The sequence below is a fragment of the Brassica oleracea genome, chromosome C3 (assembly GCF_000695525.1).
Source record: "Brassica oleracea var. oleracea cultivar TO1000 chromosome C3, BOL, whole genome shotgun sequence".
NCBI lineage: Eukaryota > Viridiplantae > Streptophyta > Magnoliopsida > Brassicales > Brassicaceae > Brassica > Brassica oleracea.
The window spans coordinates 38458306-38477529 of record NC_027750.1 but is presented as its reverse complement, the minus strand read 5'-3'; the positions used below and the strand labels follow the sequence as shown (position 1 = coordinate 38477529).

At 31.8% G+C, this 19224-nt stretch overlaps 1 protein-coding gene and 1 long non-coding RNA gene across 21 annotated transcripts; one reads left to right on the top strand and one right to left on the bottom strand.

The window, feature by feature from the left end:
* Positions 1 to 308: 308 nt before the first annotated feature.
* Positions 309 to 11496, top strand: LOC106328947. Of its 19 annotated transcripts, XR_001267698.1 has the most exons (8): positions 309 to 564; positions 637 to 858; positions 5055 to 5110; positions 5384 to 5418; positions 5519 to 5560; positions 10294 to 10416; positions 10557 to 10637; positions 10722 to 11496. XR_001267698.1 is itself a non-coding variant. In XM_013767494.1 (5 exons), the coding sequence occupies exons 2-5, from the start codon at positions 774 to 776 to the stop codon at positions 10807 to 10809; spliced, it is 333 nt and encodes a 110-aa protein (XP_013622948.1). In that variant the 5' UTR covers positions 309 to 564; positions 652 to 773; the 3' UTR covers positions 10810 to 11496. The 19 variants fall into 19 exon arrangements, 3 of the variants coding, with proteins under 3 accessions (XP_013622948.1, XP_013622949.1, XP_013622947.1); XR_001267695.1 differs by lacking the exon at positions 5384 to 5418; XR_001267693.1 differs by having other exon boundaries at positions 5055 to 5418.
* A 5366-nt stretch (positions 11497 to 16862) lies between these two features.
* Positions 16863 to 18971, bottom strand: LOC106332648. 2 transcript variants are annotated; one of them, XR_001268143.1, is made up of 5 exons: positions 18783 to 18971; positions 18237 to 18387; positions 17632 to 17960; positions 17364 to 17539; positions 16863 to 17247 (listed from the first exon to the last, which is right to left on the bottom strand). It is a non-coding gene; the product is annotated as an uncharacterized LOC106332648 (long non-coding RNA). The 2 variants fall into 2 exon arrangements; XR_001268142.1 differs by lacking the exon at positions 16863 to 17247 and having other exon boundaries at positions 17272 to 17539.
* Between the last annotated feature and the right edge of the window lie 253 nt (positions 18972 to 19224).

Sequence of the window (19224 nt, the reverse complement as noted above, 5' to 3'; positions counted from 1 at the left end):
TGAATTATAATACTTTAAATATGTCAATTTAAGTAAAATTGTATTACATGATGAGTCATCCATCGGTTCAACCGGTAGCTGAGTCTCAGGTTTTAGGGGGTTTTTACGGTTTTTATAGAATTTTTAAACAACAATTTCTTTTTGAAAACCAAACCAGATTACATATAGGGTCACCAGTTTTGCTGGTTTTACCGCGGATCCGGGTCGGATTTCAGAATTCTGAATATAACCCTTCATGTGTAACATTTATTTGCGGATACACAATCAAAAATACAAATTTTATATCGTATAAATTTTAAAATTTAGTTAAAACATTAAAATTCCCCCTTTCCTTCTCTCACAGATCACTCTATGGTTGCTGACAAAAGAAAGGAGCCCTATTACCTTTTTCTCTTTCCATTTTTGTTGAGCTCCAGCTTTTTTCTCTTCTCCTCGACGTTGAGTTCATCCACAGATCTGTCAAAATTATCTTCTGCTGAGAAATTCCTGATTTAAAATTAACCCTTTCTTTACTGTCTATATATTTCTTCTTCAACTAATCTGCCGACATTTCTTCTTGCTCCGGTGAGATTTTACTCCCTATCTCTCTCTTTTATGATTCTCGTTATTATCTTAGCTGATCATTGGCTGGTTTAGGGATCCATCCTAAAGAATGAAAAAGTCAAAAGACGATAAGATGGTGAGAGGAAAGATAGAGATGGAGAAATTACAAAACGCGACGAGTAGACAAGTGACTTTCTCAAAAAGAAGAAATGGTTTGTTGAAGAAAGCTTATGAGCTCTCAGTACTCTGTGACGCTCAAATCTCTCTCATCATCTTCTCTCAAAGAGGAAGACTTTACGAGTTCTCTAACTCAGAGTATGTCTTCTTGAATTTCTTCGTAATTCTTTAATTTAATTTAGGTTTCTTAATTTTACCTTTTGGGGTTAATTAGACGGATTACGTTATGTGTGTGGGTTTGGTCTGATTTGTTTCTGAATCGTAATTGACTATGTACCATCGTAGATATTGGTACTTGATGAGATTCGACCCTTGCCCGAATCCTAAAGACTCCTCTTCTCTACCCCTGTTGATAGAAATTTTATTATGACCGCAAGCTCATTTTTTATCAACCTGATTTTTTCTAAGTGTGTAGATTTATATGTGAGTGTGTATGCCTAGGGTTTCCAAAAGCTTCTTGAGAAGATAGACAAAAACATCATCGGAACTAGCTCTTAATGTGATTTAGATGATTATTTAATCTGATCCGTACCAAGTTGCACATATTTAACCCGTTTTGTGATAAATATTAAAAAATTTACTTTTTTTTTTTGGACATCAAACGGCTGATCTATTACTCAAGCTTGAAGTGGTCTGGGAAACCAGACCGAAATAGAACAACCAATGTAATACATGTTCCTATGAAAGGATCTGGCTATCCTAGCTAATGAATCAGAAGATACATTTTCAGTTCGAAGGAATAAAAACAATCGAGAACTCTGAGAATCTGCTCTTCAGCTTTTGCAGCTCATCTAGTTCGGTGGAGAAGTTGGACCATGCTTCTGGGTCTTGAATCATTGAGACGAGATCCTTACAATCGGTGCCAAAAGCCTGACACGTCGATAGTTGAAGCATGCACTCCATCACCCATAAAAGGGCCTCAAGCTCCGAATGAAGTGGTGAGATTCTTCGACGTTGGTTTCTTGCTCCCAAAAGCTGAGTTATTCCTCGTGAGGTTTTCCATGTCCATCCATAACCACTAAAGAATGCGTCATGCGTCATGTGTCCATGAGCCATCTATTAGACATCTCCCTGAATTTGTTATCTGCTCCGGGGTTGTTCTAACTGTTTGTTCCACTTGTTTGTTGTTTGCTGCAAACCAAGCATGGCATTCTGATTCAGCATGTCAGACAGTTTCCAAGTGGTCTCTGTCTATTCATCTGAAAAGTTTATCATTCCTTGCCTTCCAAATATACCACATAATACAGGGATATGAGTCCTTATCCAACTCCGGGTCCTCTATGTCATTTTTCCTCCAAAAAAGATAGTCAATGTTCGCATAATGGCTCGTGGTAGGGAACAATGATGGTGGGGTTGGGGTTGCTGCATGTGCCCATGTCTGTAATGAGGGGGGACACTCAAAGATGGCATGATTTATGGTTTCATCATCTGCTCCACATCTGGGACAATGATTTTCGCATCGCATGTGGCGATGTGTTAGGTTGTTTGTTACTGCTAACTGTCCAGAGATTGTTTGCCAAATAAAGTGTCTTAGCTTTGGTGGAGCTTGTATCTTCCAACCAAAGGCTTCTTCCAACCAAAGGCTTGGAGTTTTGTAATGCTTGGCTCTTTCTGAGTTTCCACTGGCTCTCTGTTGAGGATGTTTCTGGCTACCCAATATTCTGATTTAACAGTGTACATCCCATTCTTGGTGAAGCTCCAACAATATTTGTCCCACTTATATCCTTGGCTTATGGCCAAAGATTGAATCAGAGAGATATCGAACGGGTGTACGTAATTTTCAAGCCTTTCTGAGTTCCATGTTTTTGGCTCCCTATCATAAATTCCCGGACTGACGTCATTAGGTGTACTACCGGGGCGATTGGTCTAGCTGGTCTTGCAGGTATCGTTGGTATCCAATGGTTTTCCCAGGCTCTAATTTCATTTCCAGAGTGAACCTTATGTCTGATCCCCAACATCATTAGCTTGTGTACTATCGTTTTCGGTGTTCGTTGTTTCTATTTGGTCTCTACTTTTGTAGTTAGGGTTGAGCACAATCATTAGTTACTTGGCTCGTACTCGCTACTTGGTTGATACTTGACTCGTAAAGTCGAGTACTTGGTTTGACCAAGTCGAGTATCAAGTAATCTATTTAAATTATTCGTAAGTACAAGACAAGTATCAAGTATTCAAATCAAATAACTATTTGGCGTTGTTTGGCTTGTTACTCGTTTTTGTTGATGAACAAATATACATTTTTCAAAAATCATAGTAAAATAACTTGTTTATATTTCTATTCCATAAGTTAATCAAACATATGTGATATATCTTGATGTTTTTTCTTTCTTATATATTATCTTTTTCGAATTGACTAAAATATAGGAAAACAGTGAAATATTTTGTATGCATAATATAGTTACTTAGTTTTGAATTTCGACGAATTAGTAAAATAATCTACACAACTATTTGCGAAGTAATTTTTAACAACAGAGCTCCCACATTAAAAATTAGACTGGTAAATATTGATTATACCCTTAATGAATTAAATATATAAATTAGTAAAAAAAACAAAAAAATTTAATTTTTTTAATAATATAATTGATTAATCCTAATAATAATAAGAATTATCCAAAATCTAAAAATATACTTTATTATAAAATATAATTCCTATTTATATTATAATAAAATAATTCTTATTATATTGTGTTGTTATCTTATATATTGTATTGTTATCTTGAAATAATATTTTTCTATTATAAAAATTGAAAATTAAGATATGAAATTATTTATAATTAAATATTAATCAAAAATAATTTGTATAAATAAAAAAGTCATATACAATTAATTTGATGTTTGATTTAAAACTTTTAATATATAAATAAAATTTTATCATATTGATTTTTCTGAATTAATAAAACACAAACTAATAAATATTCACAAAAAGATAGGTCCGTATGTGCGGGCAAAACACATAGTTACTAAATAGTTGCAAATTATTTACAAGTAGCAAGTAATAAAACAAGTCAAGTAAATTGCAAGTCCGTCAATTTTTAACAAGTACTTGAAATTGTAAGTACTCGTTTTTAGCAAACCAAGTACAAGTAAATTATTTACTATTCGTATAAACCAAGCCGAGTACCAAATATACTGAAAATACTAAGCACCGGGCTTGTACCCACGCCTGTTTGTAGTCATATACTAATTATGCGTGGTCTTCTTCATCTGATTCAGGTGTGCAGTAAACATATTTCCCTGTCTCTCTAGATATTTGCATGTATATATGCCATATCCAAGTAGATACGATTGTAATTAATTATTTTTCTATGCTAATTATATGTTTTGATAATTATAATTTTGTAAACGGACTAATTGTTTTACATGAGGAATAAGAAGGAAAATAATGAAAAAGAATAAAATAGGAAGAAAATCTATTTCTCTCGTAATTTGATAAGAAATGTTAAAAAATCATAAATAACAAAATATTATTTTGTAAATGGTGAAAATTATAAAGAATGATAAGGAATTCATTATTTCCACTCATTCTCTTGGTCACCGTTTAGAACCGCAATCATTTGGCTGATGTCATAGAGATTCACATGATTTCATGATAATTGATTCTTTTTTTGGGCGTTTCATGGCCTACCAAATAAAATCTTGAGAGATATATCAGCACTACGTACAAAGTAGAAAATTGATGCGATTTTATCAAAACTTAACGACGATTGTCAATGGTGTATATACTGTTCAACCGTTTATATTGGCCATATACAAAGATTATATATTTTGTGTGTGTTGTAACTTCTTTTGCGTCATATGTGATTTCATTTTGTGAGCGTAATGTAGCAATTGAAGCAAGAAGCAAGCCACCTGATCACAAAGATTGAACTCCTTGAGTTTCAGGCGGTATCATGCCTTAACTTTTTTTTTCTTTTTTTCTTTTTGCCACTTTTGTGATTGTTTATTTGCATTTGTAATGCAATTTACAGAGCTTTCCTTTTCTAAACGAACCCATTATCTTAACAAATCAAACTAGAAAAACCCTTTCGTGTGTGTTAAATGTTTGCCTTTATAGTTTACAAAAAACATTTGATGAAAAAAAAACTGAAATCGTTTTATATAATTTTTTTTTTTATAAAACAAAAAGGAAAATGTAAGCGCAGACGCAATAATTGTATTAGAACTTTTCACAAAAAGGAAAGCTGTAGGCAAACATTTATATATTGACCTTTTCTGCGCTTACATTTTCCTTTTTGTTTTATAAGGTCCCTTTTACGTGTGTGTAGCTTCAAGAATTGATAGTCAACTTATATATCACATAATTACGCAGTCATTAACTCCCTTTTACGTGTGTGTAGCTTCAAGAATTGATAGTCAACTCCACATAAGCTTGGGCAAGGTCCGAGCAAGAAAGGTATATATACTTCATTACTAGCTTGGTAGATATATATATAATGATCGATGCTCAAATGCAAAAATAAAATTATATATATATATATCTGAATATTTTCCCATCCCAACCGTCTGGTTATTGTCCTCATTTAGAGACAAACTTGAACAGGGATTCATTGCAGTCGTTTGGCGACATATCTCAATCAATTTACTATAACATCGATTCACAATTACGTATAATTTCTATATTAGCGTTTTTAACATAAAAGTGAATTAAAATAGTTGAAGTTTTTAGGCTCAGCTGTTTAGTTGGAGAAGCTAAAAGCAAAGGTACAATACCATATAATATGTTAAAAAAAATGAGTGTGTGTCTATTTTGTTTGGTTGCACTGTAATATATAAATGGTTGGAAAATGTGGCTTCGTTTCAGGAGAAACAATTGTTAGAAGAGAACGTTCAGTTACATCAAATGGTAATTCATCTTTATTTCCGATTAATATATTCAGACATATGTATAGTGATACTAGTCCAACTTAAAATTACACTAAGAATTGATAATGTTTAGGAACCTGAAAATATTATCTAAAGAGCCTCTAATTTTTCGGAACGATATTGCCTAGCTATGTCATTACATCTTCCTTTCTTCTATAGATAGACGTATACAAATGCGATTTTGTGTGGTCGATGAAATTGCAATCTATGTTATGAACATACTGTCATGGATCCATGGAGAGGGTCAATTGATCAACAAGAGAAATTCAGAGTTGTTGATCTGAATTTGGAAGTTCAAACTGATTTATACATCGGCTTGCCAGGGGGACACTGCAAATAACTTTATATTTTATGTTAACTTTATATAACTGCAAATAACTTTATGTTAATTTACGTAAAAATCCTTATAATTCTACAATAAATTTCGAGGTCATGATTGGTGAATTTATCTTACGATTGTAGTCCTTACATAGCTAATAAGAGAATAATACCTATTCAAATCATTCGATTAACTATGAAGTATATAAGGGATGTTTTACCTAAAAAAATGTACATAAGGGCTGCAAGTTATAACTTATCAGGAGTTTTCATGCGTCACGTGCATAAATAATAATTTTAAATATAATATTTTTTCTAATTAAAAGTTTTAATTTACATTTGGACATCACTATTTTTAAGTTTTAACTTCAATGGTTTGAAAAGATCATAAACATATATTTGTAGTCTTATTTCTTTTGATTCGGTTCAACTTATTTAATTTTATTTCATTTAACTTAAAAATAGATTCTATCAGAATAAAATATAATATATTAGGGTTGGTCCGCCCTACAGACGGGAAGCTATAATAAAAAATATTTATATGAATATATATATTCTAATTTATGAAGCATTTAAAAATTAGTGTGGATTGAAAACGATATTATGATATCATAAATGAATAAAATTATGAGACAGGGATACAAAACAAATTATAGAATTCTGAGACCATATTGTTATTTTTAATAAACATATTTTTTCTAATAAACATGTTTGGTTATATTCATTAATTATTTCGATGATATTTGTTTTTATTTTAGTTCCGTTGTTTGGTTAATTATATGTGTGAATTATAAATTTTATGGGATCACTTTTTTAGAAAGTAAGGAGATTGGATCTTTGTATCGTTGCATTTGGCTAAATTTACAATACGATACTTAAAATAGTTCAAAAGAGAGCACTGTTTAGTTTTGATTTATGCTGGAAAGCTAATTTTATTTGTTTCTTTTACTCTAATTTATGTACGATCATGTTTCACCTGCATATTTTTTGTCTGGTTATTGTATTTTAACTGAGTTCATCCAAACTATGTGAATATTTATTGTTTTTTGCTTCTATTTTAATAAAAGAATTATGGTAGAGTTTTTCCCAATTATTATACCGTATAGATAAATGTCAACGTCATACAAAAATTGTTGATGTTCGGCGAAGAAATTGTAGCCATATGTCCATGTTGTCATAAATATTTTTTGTAACATAATCATCCAAAGTCTAAAACACAAAGAAAGTATTTGTTACAAAGAAGATAACTTACCACATTAAATTATTTTACCATTTTCCCTATATCTTAAAAGACTTTGATGTGAAACAATGGATCGACTTGTGCTCGGATTTTTCTTTCAGATTTCAATTTTTCATTATATATATACTAGGGCCCGTCCGCGCTACGCGCGGAATATCTTATTTGAATTTTGATATTTTAATATATATAATTTTTAGTTATATGGTTTATTCAATTAATATTATAAAACATGTGATTATTTTATTGTTAATATGTTATATATTTTTAATTCTGAATCAGCTAATTGCAGTTTTTTTTGAATTTAGTTAATTTAATTACTTTGTAAAATATTTTAGTTGGAGGTATTTAGTTAAAGAAACTCTTTGATTAATATTGTATGGTTGTTTTCGAATGTGTTAGTAATTGGAAGAAGTTATATTAGATAGTTTTATTTTTTTAAAGTTTTTGTTTGTCTTTTTTTTTCTGATAATTCTTTGTTATACTTATATTAGATAGTTTTGTTTTTTTTTAAGTTTTTGTTTGTCTTTTTTTTCTGATAATTCTTTGTTATATTTGTTGATATATTATTTATAAATAACCAATTAGAATATGCAATAAATATTTTCCATAAATTTAATACATGAGCAAAGAGACATTTTAAGATCAATATATATTTTCCTACCAATTAGAATATGCAATAAATATTTTCCATAAATTTAATACATGAGTAAAGAGACACTTTAAGATCAATATATATTTTCCAAATTATCTGAATGTAATTCTGATTCATTGTTAGCTGTTTGGATCAAACATTCAGAATGAGACTTTGACAATGAACTATTTTATTATTTTATATAGCTATGATATTTGAGTGATTTCATGTGAAAACCTATTAGAATACAATACGATTTTCTGATTATATATTCAAAGAAACACTACTTTGGGTCTTTGACAATGAACTATTTTATTATTTTATATAGCTATGATATTTGAGTTATTTCATGTGAAAACCTATCAGAATACAATACGATTTTCTGATTATATATTCAAAGAAACACTACTTGGGGTCAAAAATTAGAGGGAGAAACGTTGACCATGGATTCCTTGATATAATTATGCATTCAATGAATTAATAATTTTATATCAAAACTATAAAAATCAGTTTTCCGATCATATATTCAAAGAAACACTATACTTTTTCCTTTGGGTCAAAATTTTAAGACCCTATCACATAAATTATTTAGGCTGTATCAAAGAAACATTATATTTTTATCTTAACATATATAAAACTATCGCTTATATTTCTATATATCCGGCAAAGATAGTAATAGTACTTTTCAAATCCAAGTATATGTTTGATTATATAATAGGTCAAGTCAAGATAGTTTGATGATAAATAGATATTTTTATTCAAAATTAGAAATACATGTCGGTCTATATGTTGACCAAATGTTTATTGAGCCAATTTGTTTCCTAAATCTCCTCTTTTCAGAAAACCGGAGTTCAACTGCGTGGAGATTAAGTTGAAACCTAGTTTTGGTTCAAGTCGTTCAAGTTCTTAGTTTTATTTCTTTCAAAAATAAATAAATTATAATTAAAAATGTAATTAAAATTTAATAATGATATAAGCCAAAAGATTGAAATTAGGCTTTTGATTTAGCGACTTTGATACATTAGCCACGTCTAATAAAGGCCTGTGATTTAGACTCCTTCTTCCCAAGTCACGGACCGTTACTTGAATAATCAACAGCGGCAGATGAGATAGACTTCGAGACGATGTCATATAGAACCCTCTCCGATCTGACGTTGTCGTTTTCTTCTAACTTTTTCCTCGAGTCGCCGGAGAGCGTCACTTCCATCCCCGGGCAAGCCGGTAACTCGGAAGGGAAGGAGGAGTAGTCGGAAGAACTCGACGGCTTTGTGGAGATGGGGGTTCTAGCAAGCGCATCGCCGATGGGTCTGAACCGTATGTGGACAGATCCGTTGGTTCCTTCTCCGGCGCACCAGATTCGTTCGCTCCTTCGCCGGCGCACCAGATCCGTTCGCTCACTGTTTACCCTCAGTTTTTTACGGCGTTTGACGCTGTGAGTGATAGAGAGACGTCAGGTAGAGCTAGAGAGAGGTTTAAAGTCTCGATCTTGTTCTTCTTCTCTTCATCTTCTTCCACTTCTTGTTTGACCTCGTCGTGAGTTTCACATCAAAGGATTTGGATTGGGTTCTCTGATGTTGTCAAGAAAGATATCACCGTATACTCTGAGTTCAAGGTGAGAGATATCACATATATTTATACCGAATCTCACACCGTCTCTGAGACCTAAAGATCGCTTTGAAGACACATGAATCAATGGGATTAAAGAGTGAACCATTAATCACACCGTTTCTCGCCGCGAGAAGAATCGCAAACGACACCACATCACCGTCGCACGTAGGGAAGAGACGATCTCCGTACCTTTGTTGCAGCGTATTAGGGTTAGAATGCTTTCATCCACGTCGGGCCTAGGAAAGTTTAATCCATTACACAATAGATACATCGAAGCCCAACATCTCCTATTAATGAAGCGCTGCGTTTGGAAGGAATGGGACACGCGTCAGGTCAGGAGAAAACGACTTAGTGACGTGTCATAATGTGAGAGAAACAAATACTTCTTTATAATAATAGATTTATTTAATACTATAAACAAACACCATTTAAATATATTAAAGCAGAGATAAGTCCAAATCAGCCTATATCATTGAAAGAGTTTTTGGGAAAAGAGGGTAGTCTTTTTTTGTTTCTTAATCACAATTCACAGCCCATGTATAACACCATATTAGAGAAATGTTTCATTTTGTTCGTCTATTAGTAATCATTTTAAAAGATTTGTAGCATAGAGAGCTTCTTCGTAAAGAGAATTTTTTTCCAATAAAGCATTATGTTTACTTTGCTTTTTGCTCTCGCTAGCTCGTCGTTACTTTGTTTGAGCTCAGTTGAGTCATTTTTTTTCTCAGCTTGTAGGACTCTAAATCAATACCAAAATAGCGATTTTTATCTCTATGTAAGGCGTTGACTGGTTCTTGAGGGATGAGTTTCTCTTAAACTTGTGGGGTTAGTTGTAGGATTTAAATTCAAGTGCTTCTTTATTTCACCAAAGGTATGAACTTTGGTGTTTCTTTTTAACTTTGCTTTTATGTTGCAGACTTATCTCTTGATCGTCTGCTGGGTGTCACTAAAAGTATGAACTTTTCATGGAATATTCAGTTTTTTCAGACTCAAAGGTATGCATTTTGAGTCTGTTTAGGCTCAAGTATAGTCACCAAAGGTTAGTTACTGCTTCCCACAATGTGTAAAAATGTATGAATCGAGTTATGTTTCCATGCGTTAACAATTATCTTATCCAATAGTGGAACAGTTTCCTGACTTGGACTCTTTATGTTGCTAATTAAAAATATTTTTGTGCAGACTCGTACGCAACATTTTGATTAGAAAATTTTGGCCGAATGAAAAATATCATGACATAAGGTATACGTTTTTCAAAAAAAGGTATACGTTTATGCTCATTCTCGAGTTATACGCAGAAACGTACGTTTCAGTAGTTCTGACTTTTAGTTTGCATTTTATTTCCAGGGCATTTCAACTTCAAGGAGTGTTGATAGCATACTATAGCTTGTTTTGGGTTCTAGTAGTAGGAGAGTCTCTTATTCATCTTGAATAAGTACACCGGTTGAGTCATATCCGAGTCAGCAACTCGTCCGGCAGACAACGATTCCAAACTGGAGGAATAGAGTGCCACTTTCCGTAATATAAAGTGACTTTGTAACACATGCTTGTATAAAGCTAATTGACAGAAAAGGTACGAAAAGAATTGGGAGTGTTGGGGGATTCGGTGAATTCGAAGTAGCAGTAGATGCGGATGAGACAACCTTCGTTGTGGTGGCTGAAGATATGAAGAGGAGTAAAACGACGGTGTTACGGCGGCGCGAAGCTTCTCCGGCAAGAATATTTGCTTGATTTACCTCGATCGTCTTGCTCGATCAGCCTCGTGGAGTGGGATCTTCTTCTTCTGTAATATAAAGCGACTTGATTTTGTATGTGGTGTTAATTGAGGAGCTACACGGTGAGAACTGAGAAGCTGTTTCGAAGAGGCGATGCGAGGTAATGCAAGAAGACGACAAAGGTGATGAGAGTTGGAAAGGGTAGTGATAAATCGCTCGAAACGCTAGATTCGCCGATTGATTGCTGGATCAGTGAATAGATGGAAACCTTACTTAGAATTGCCTACGGCTGAGAAGAGAGAGCGTGAAACGATAAAATTTTATATAGGTATGGGCTTAATAAAGCAAAACACACAGACAAAATATGAACCCAAGCCCAACAGATTCTGAGGAAAAAATAAATGAAACGGGACGTTTAACAAGGTGAACACATGTCAAACTGTTAGGAGACGAATTTCCTAGCTGGAATCCTACGTACACATACTAGAGGGATTTACACATTCCTTTATATAATTAGATTATATTTAATGATTATTTATTTTAAATAATCACCTAGTTACATATATATATATATATATATTTAAATATATATTTAAATATATAAATTCTAATAATTTTTTTTTTAGTTAAAATATGTTTAACTGAAAATTAATTTATTAATTAATCTAATGAACCAATAAATTTCAATAATTTATTTATCAAAAAACATTTAGTTAGTGTTACTTTAGTTTTGTATTTGTTGATGCACACTTACAATTAATATTGGTAAAACATGTATAGTTATGTAGAATATGATATATAAGTTAGTGTAAAAAATTATATTTGTAATTATATCTATCTTATTCTTATTAATGTGATATATATATATATATATATTTAATAGTGATATATGAAGTATTAGTTATTAACACATTTTAATAGTTTTGCCAAAAATAAATATTTATACATAAAATTTACATTAATGATGATATAAAAGTTAATAGTCACTTCCATTTTGAAAACAAAACTTACCAAAATGATATAGAGGTTAATAATCATTACCGTATAAGAAAAACCTTATCATACAGTATAAATATTTATAAGAAAAATTGTACATGTCAACAATTATGCTAGTGCCATGTCACCATTTCTAAGAATCATGTCATATTTTTTTTATTAAAATTGAATGTGGTAATGACACATGTACAAATTATTTCACAAATAATTTACAGAGGATTTGTACACTTCAAATAGAAAATGTAATTTTTCAATGGGAACAATACTGAAAAAACATTTAATATCGAATAATTCTTTTACAGTTTAAACCAAAATTTTATTGAAAAATCTCGGTTAAAAAGATATTAAGAAACAATTCTTCAATATGTTAGCATTAAATCCATTTTTCTTGAGCAAATTAAATAAATTATGAAGAACCTTTTAACTAAATTTATTTTACTATATAACCTCTCTTTTATTTCTTGTATTGATAAACCATAAACTCAGTTTGTTGAATGAGTAATTAAACGACATCATTTAAAACAAAAATAAACATTCAGTTTTATTTTATCAATACTTTTATGTTATTTTCACTTAGGTGGAATTTTGATAAACAAAAATAAACATTCAGCCAATAAATTTTGATAAGTTTTCAATTCAATTTGGACATAAAATTGAAGAATCCGTCAGACAGGAATTAAGGGATATTTTGGGTATTCAGAATCTTGGGGGAATGGAATCCTACCTTGATTTACCAGAAAATCCGGAGGATCAAAGATCCAAGTTTTTAGCTTTGTACAATATCATTTAAATAATAGAGTCAATGGGTGGACTTTCAAGTTTTTCACAAAAAGAAGAAAAGAAGTGATCATTAAATCAATGATTACGGCATTAACAAATCATACGATGTCTTGCTATCGTTTACCTAAGGCAACTGTGAAAAAATTGACGAACGTAATTTCACAATTCTGGTGGAGTCCAGGGGGAAGCACAAGCGGCATGCACTGGAAATCATGAGACAAAGTATGTGTAGATAAGGATGAAAGATGTTTGGGGTTTAAAGACATCACTGATTTCAACACAGCGATGCTTGGTAAACAATTATGGCGTCTAATAGAAAGGCCAAACACTTTATTCTCTCGAGTTTTCAAAGGTCGGTATTACAGGAATGCTTCACCTCTGGAACCGATTCGTTCATATTCTCCGTCATATGGCTGGCGGAGTATTGTCTCTGCTAGATCTCTGGTAAGCAAAGACTAATCAAACGGGTGGGATCAGGTTCTTCTATATCTGTATGGAATGATCCATGGCTCCCAACCACTCTCCCGAGACCAGCTAATAAAAACCAACACAATTTGTATCCGGACCTTACAGTGGAGTCTCTCATTGACTCTACCTCATGCACTTGGAATTCACAGGCAATTCAGACTTTGGTGGATCCACATGATGCAAAACTTATAGAAAACATACCACTGAGCAGGACTCAGAGGATAGATAGAGATGGATGACACTTCACAAAAAATGGAAAATATATAGTCAAATCAGGATATCAGGTAGAACGGATCTATCCAGATATGGAAAGACCACCATTACTGATTGGCCGCACAGTTGATATTCTGAATGCTTACTGCTGGAAAATACGGTGCCCACCAAAGTTAAAACATTTCCTATGGCAGTTAGTGACAGGGTGTATAGAAGTGAAGAAGAATTTACAAGCGAGGGGGGGATATTTTTATTGTGTAAGATGTGGAGCCCACGAGGAATCGATAAACCATGTGTTTTTTTAAATGTCCTCCAGCAATCTAGGTTTGGAGTCTCTCGAAGATACCATCAAATCCAACTATTTTTCCAACAAGTTCGCTCTTCACAAACATGGATCATATTTTCTGGAGAGTTTTCCCGAAGATGGAAGATCATCAGTTTGCATGGATACTAATGTACATCTGGAAAGCTAGGAATTATAAAGTTTTCAGTATTATGGATATGGATCCTATGGATACGCTTAAATTGGCAGAAACATAATCAACACTGTGGGCTGAGGCAGAAATATTGAATGAACAAAGGACAATACCACAAATAGTGGATACGATCCTGCCGTCAATTCCAGGGAGATGGTGTTTTACAGATGGCTCATGGAAAGAGGGTGATGCCTTTTCAGGACAAGGTTGGTTCAGCACCTTAGAAGGATTTGATGGATTGTTGGGGGCGAGGAATGTTAGGGCTAGTCTTTCACCCCTTCATGCGGAGATGGAAGCGCTACTCTGGGCAATGAAATGTATGAGGAATTTACGTCAATTTCAGGTTACGTTTGCAACAGATTGTTCTCAATTGGTGAAGATGGTTTCAAAACCAGAAGAATGGTCAGTTTTTGCAAATTATTTGGAAGATGTCAAGATCCTGAAAGAGAGTTTCACCCGATCAGAGATTATCTATGTACCAAGGACGCAAAATTCAAAAGCGCATAGACTAGCACGCAATGTTAGGAAGCAACCGTCTTTTGTCGTTCACATGGATGCAGATCACCCGGTTTAATTTACAGAGTCAGTATGAATCTGTATAGGTCGATAAAAACAACAAAAAATCACTTGGGTGGAATTTAATATTTTTTTTGAATATACCATTATAGAAAGTCAATTTTATGATAAAGACTTATTTCCAAAAATACATTGTTATTTGTTTTAATTGCTACTCATTATGATATTTAAGATACCATAGCTATCTTGGTTGATTTATCGGCGGAACAGTATCATGTTTGAATTTTACTGTCTATTTTGTTATCTATTGGATTATATTAAAAACCCTATGTTTTGCACAAGCCAGCAAATAAATTATTTTTCTTGAGCCATAGACCGAAAAAGACATCAATGTTTATAATTAATCTCATTGTTTAGTTGGATTCGGAATAAATACTTATAATTAATTATTGTATATTAAATTAAAGTTTTTTTAGTGTTAAAATACGACAAATTTTTATTTTTTGTTATGGAATTTTAGTTAACAAATTTTTATCATTAATATATATATATATGAAAAAATTAAATTAATAAAGGTTTGGTGTTAAAATTTGAATTTATCAATACAATTTAAGTCGAATCCATTTTTAAAATTTACCCTTGAATTTTCTTGGAATATTACTATTTGTGTCATCAAAGATTTGCCATTCAACAAAGATTTGTCATTCAACATTGACTTGATAAAAAAACGCTTATAACACAGCATATCTCCTATATTTTCGACTAATTATAACAGTGACACATTATTAAACGATCCAATAGTAAACAAACCATGGTACAACACAAACCTTATAAATATACGTGGTTCATACTTCATATTATATATGAACTTTCAAATGATAATCATAAAGTATAATACAGACTAAACCATATAACCTCTCTTTTTACAAACCCTACTTAACAAAACATATTAACCTTAAACATATAAAGAGTTCTTCATTGATAATATATAATTAGCTGAGAAAAAGATAATATATAATTTAAAAATTCTTTAAACTCTCAATTTAATTCAAAAACTAGAGATTGACCCGCGCGGATGCCCGAATATGTATTTGGTTTAAACAATATTATGATAAATAGATTAGTTATAGCTTGATGTGTTATATCATGTAACTATATAACACCATTATTTGTGTCTTGTTCGACGTAGTTATTATGTAATAGTTTATGTTCGTATATGCAATTTATTTGAAACAGATATTAAGAATATTATTTTTTGTAATTTTGGTACAAAATTTTCATAACTTAAAATAATTAAATAGAAAAACATTTTGAAATTTGAAAAAAAGAATTTAAATCTGTATATTTCGCATATAAATTCTTTTAAATTTATGTTAACATTGTAAGGTTTATCTAAAGTTTGTTACTCTCTCTGTTTCAATTTAGTTGTCGTCGTAGAGAAATTTTTTGTTTCAAAATAAGCATGTTTTTAGAATTTCAATGCAAAATTTATTAACAATATTCTCGAGTTTATTTTTTTATTTGTTGAAATGTAGTTAGATGTATAGATAATGATGTTTTTATTTCTGAAATATAAAAAATTAAATGTTTTCTTAAACTGTGTGCATAAATTTAAAATAACAACTAAAATGAAACAGAGAGAGTATTTTTATTAAAAAAATTGAAATATTTTATCCAAAATAAATTTTAATACATAGTTATATTCATTAGCCTTATTAAAAATCCATTAATCTCTTAAAGCTATACACTAATTAAAATAATGTAAATAAATAAAACAATATGATTGTCTTCTTGATGTAACACATATAGGTTCGTTATGATTTCGGTTTCGAATTTATATGAACTATATTGGTAATTAGCAATTTATCAGAGAGAAGAAAGAAATCTTTAATATTAATATTGTAAAAGTTATAGTTGGTTTGTTCGAAAAAACCTTTTATTTAATATCCAGGGTGACAATTTTGCCTCACAATCTTTTTTTCTCCTTATATTTTACATGTCCATATTTAACTCATAAATATTTGACCCATTTACATTCAGCAAGGGGAAATCATCTTTTGGAAATGAGTATAAGCTTATAGCTCTCGCATGGAGACCAAAATTAAAGAAAATCTTAACTGGTTTGGTCTCAGAACGCATAGTGTTGAATCAATCTTGACACATAATAGTTGAGAGAGACCACCATATGTATGTTACTATTTGCCACAAGTGATCTTTTTTGAAATGTCTATAATATGAGATACATAATCTTGTTTTAGTTACATCTTAACATACATAAAAACAAATAAATAAAAATCAGTAATCATACAGAAAAAAAAACTGAAAAAGCCTAGGACAAAAATGGAAAAAAAAATTCGGGGAATGAACTACTTATTTACGCAGCACATTTTCAAGTTTTTTGTTCTCTTTCTGAGGCAATGAGATAAAAACATGACTGGAATTTCAGTGACCAAATATGTCATGGCAATTTGTACCTTCACAAAGAAGTTAATGAAGGTCTGCGTAAAAGTAATATTCCTCCTTAGGTTTATAAGAGATTACTCTTAGATACTTAAAAAAAACAGTTCTTCGATGTGTTGGTGTTCATGTTCTTCTCTCAGGAGTTTCCTTGACAGCTATTGCAAACTGATCCCACATGCTTGTTGTGATGAAACTCCAGTAGCTCCTTGAATATCTTGTGGTCGAGCTATTTTCTTAAAAATGAGATAGCTGCAAACTCAACATAGTAAGTTAAGAATCACATATATGTTTTTTTATGGCACTACTCTGTCAGTTGTCATGAAAATTGAATGGATTCATAAGATTACATCTGATGGCGTTCTTACATCCTATATATATCACGAGCTGCAATGTATATCTATGTACTTAAATCGAATCCCAATGCTTTTGGAACCAAAGCACCTTCTCTACTGTCAGAGGACACATCCTTTGCGCTCTCCTCTCCTCTCCTCTCCTCTGAGACTTCTCCTTCTCCTTCTCTTTCCACCAGAGAGATCAGTACCTGAAGAATATAGAATAGACCAATGAGTTAGCAACAACAAGAACAACAAAGCACGTGTAAAAAGACTTTCAAACTCGAAGTCCTGAACCCACATTTGCTTTGCTTTCTCAATGTCCAATTTCCTTGCCTTTAAGAACCTCTTATAATGTGATAGTCATAATAGCAACTCGTCCATGGCCAGGCTTGTCTAAACTCTTCAACTACTTGAAAATCCTCGACATCACGAACATCTTCAACGGAGACCGAGCTGACTCAGCCTTCTATTTTTCTTCTTTTTACCTTCTTGAGAGAGTGCTTGAGTTTAGTAGAGGCATTGATGGCTTTCTTTTTCAAAGAACCCATTTTTGTTCTCTTCTCATTTTCTGAATTCTTAAAGTAATACTTTCTTTCTTCTCATCACTTCTTTACAGTCCATCAAAACCTGAAAAGTATTTCTTTTAATTTATAACTACTTCTAGAAATAACAAACAGCTCAAACTAACGTAATTTCTGAAATTGAAGAACAAAACCCTAAGTACCCAGAAACGAAATTGCAGAAATTTTCACTTTTCGTGATTTGAATTTGTAGAGATTCTTGTGCCCGGAAGATATATATTGCAGAGATTATCACTTTCAATTTCAGTGAAACCCCAAAAATCAAATTATGAAATCTAAAGGTAGAGCATTAGATGGAATGAAACAGATCTGATTGACTTACATGATCTTGCTTATTGATCAACTGCACGGTGCAGTCTGCACCTGACACTGTCAACTAAATGATCAAAGACGTAGAAATCTTGCTCGAATCAAAGAGAATGGCTGATCCACGATCACCCTGATATGGCGAAACTATATTTGTTCTTTATTTCCTGTAAATCCAACGAAAATATAAATTAGATTAGATTATTTAACTTGTAAAAATCCTTTTCGTGTAATAGTCAACAAACATGATATAAATATATATATATATATATGTATATTATATTATCCCAATATTTTCAAAATTAATCTGGGAAACATAAATTAAATTAATTCATTATAACTTATCAAATTTTGATAAAGAATAATATGTACATAATTTTAGGGAAAGTCTTAACATATAGAAAGATCTAAGATTTCAAACAGTATCTATATAATTTTCAGGCAAATCTTCACATTATGAAATATTTTAATTTCTTAATTAATGGAAATAATTCAAAAGTATATTTTATATATCGTGTTCCTTTGGTCTTGCATTCGAAATACAATGCCTGTGGGAGACGACCTAAGAAGTCGTGGAGTAATGTCAGACATCTGCTGCCCAAGATGCAAGGAAGAGGAAACCACTACTCATCTACTCTTCTCCTGCCCTTTTGCTAAGGATGTTTGGATCGCTTGATTCCCTTATCATCGACAGTTCACATAGCTGATCTTGATTTTTATCTCTAATGTGCTGGTTAAATTTCAGAATCTTTGGGCTGGCACTCTTTTTTAATTAATGGAAGTATTCGTGTTAAAAAAATAATTAAAGACGATTATAAAAGATTTTAGTTTTTTGTTAAAAGTATAACAAGTACGGATGATCAATATACCCAAATCCAAAGTACCAAATCCGATTCAAAAAATAGTACTGAACCTTAACAAAAATATTTAAATATCTAAACAAGTTCAAAAGTTTGGTATTTGGAGAACTGAAATAAAAAAACTGATCCAGATCCAAACACTAA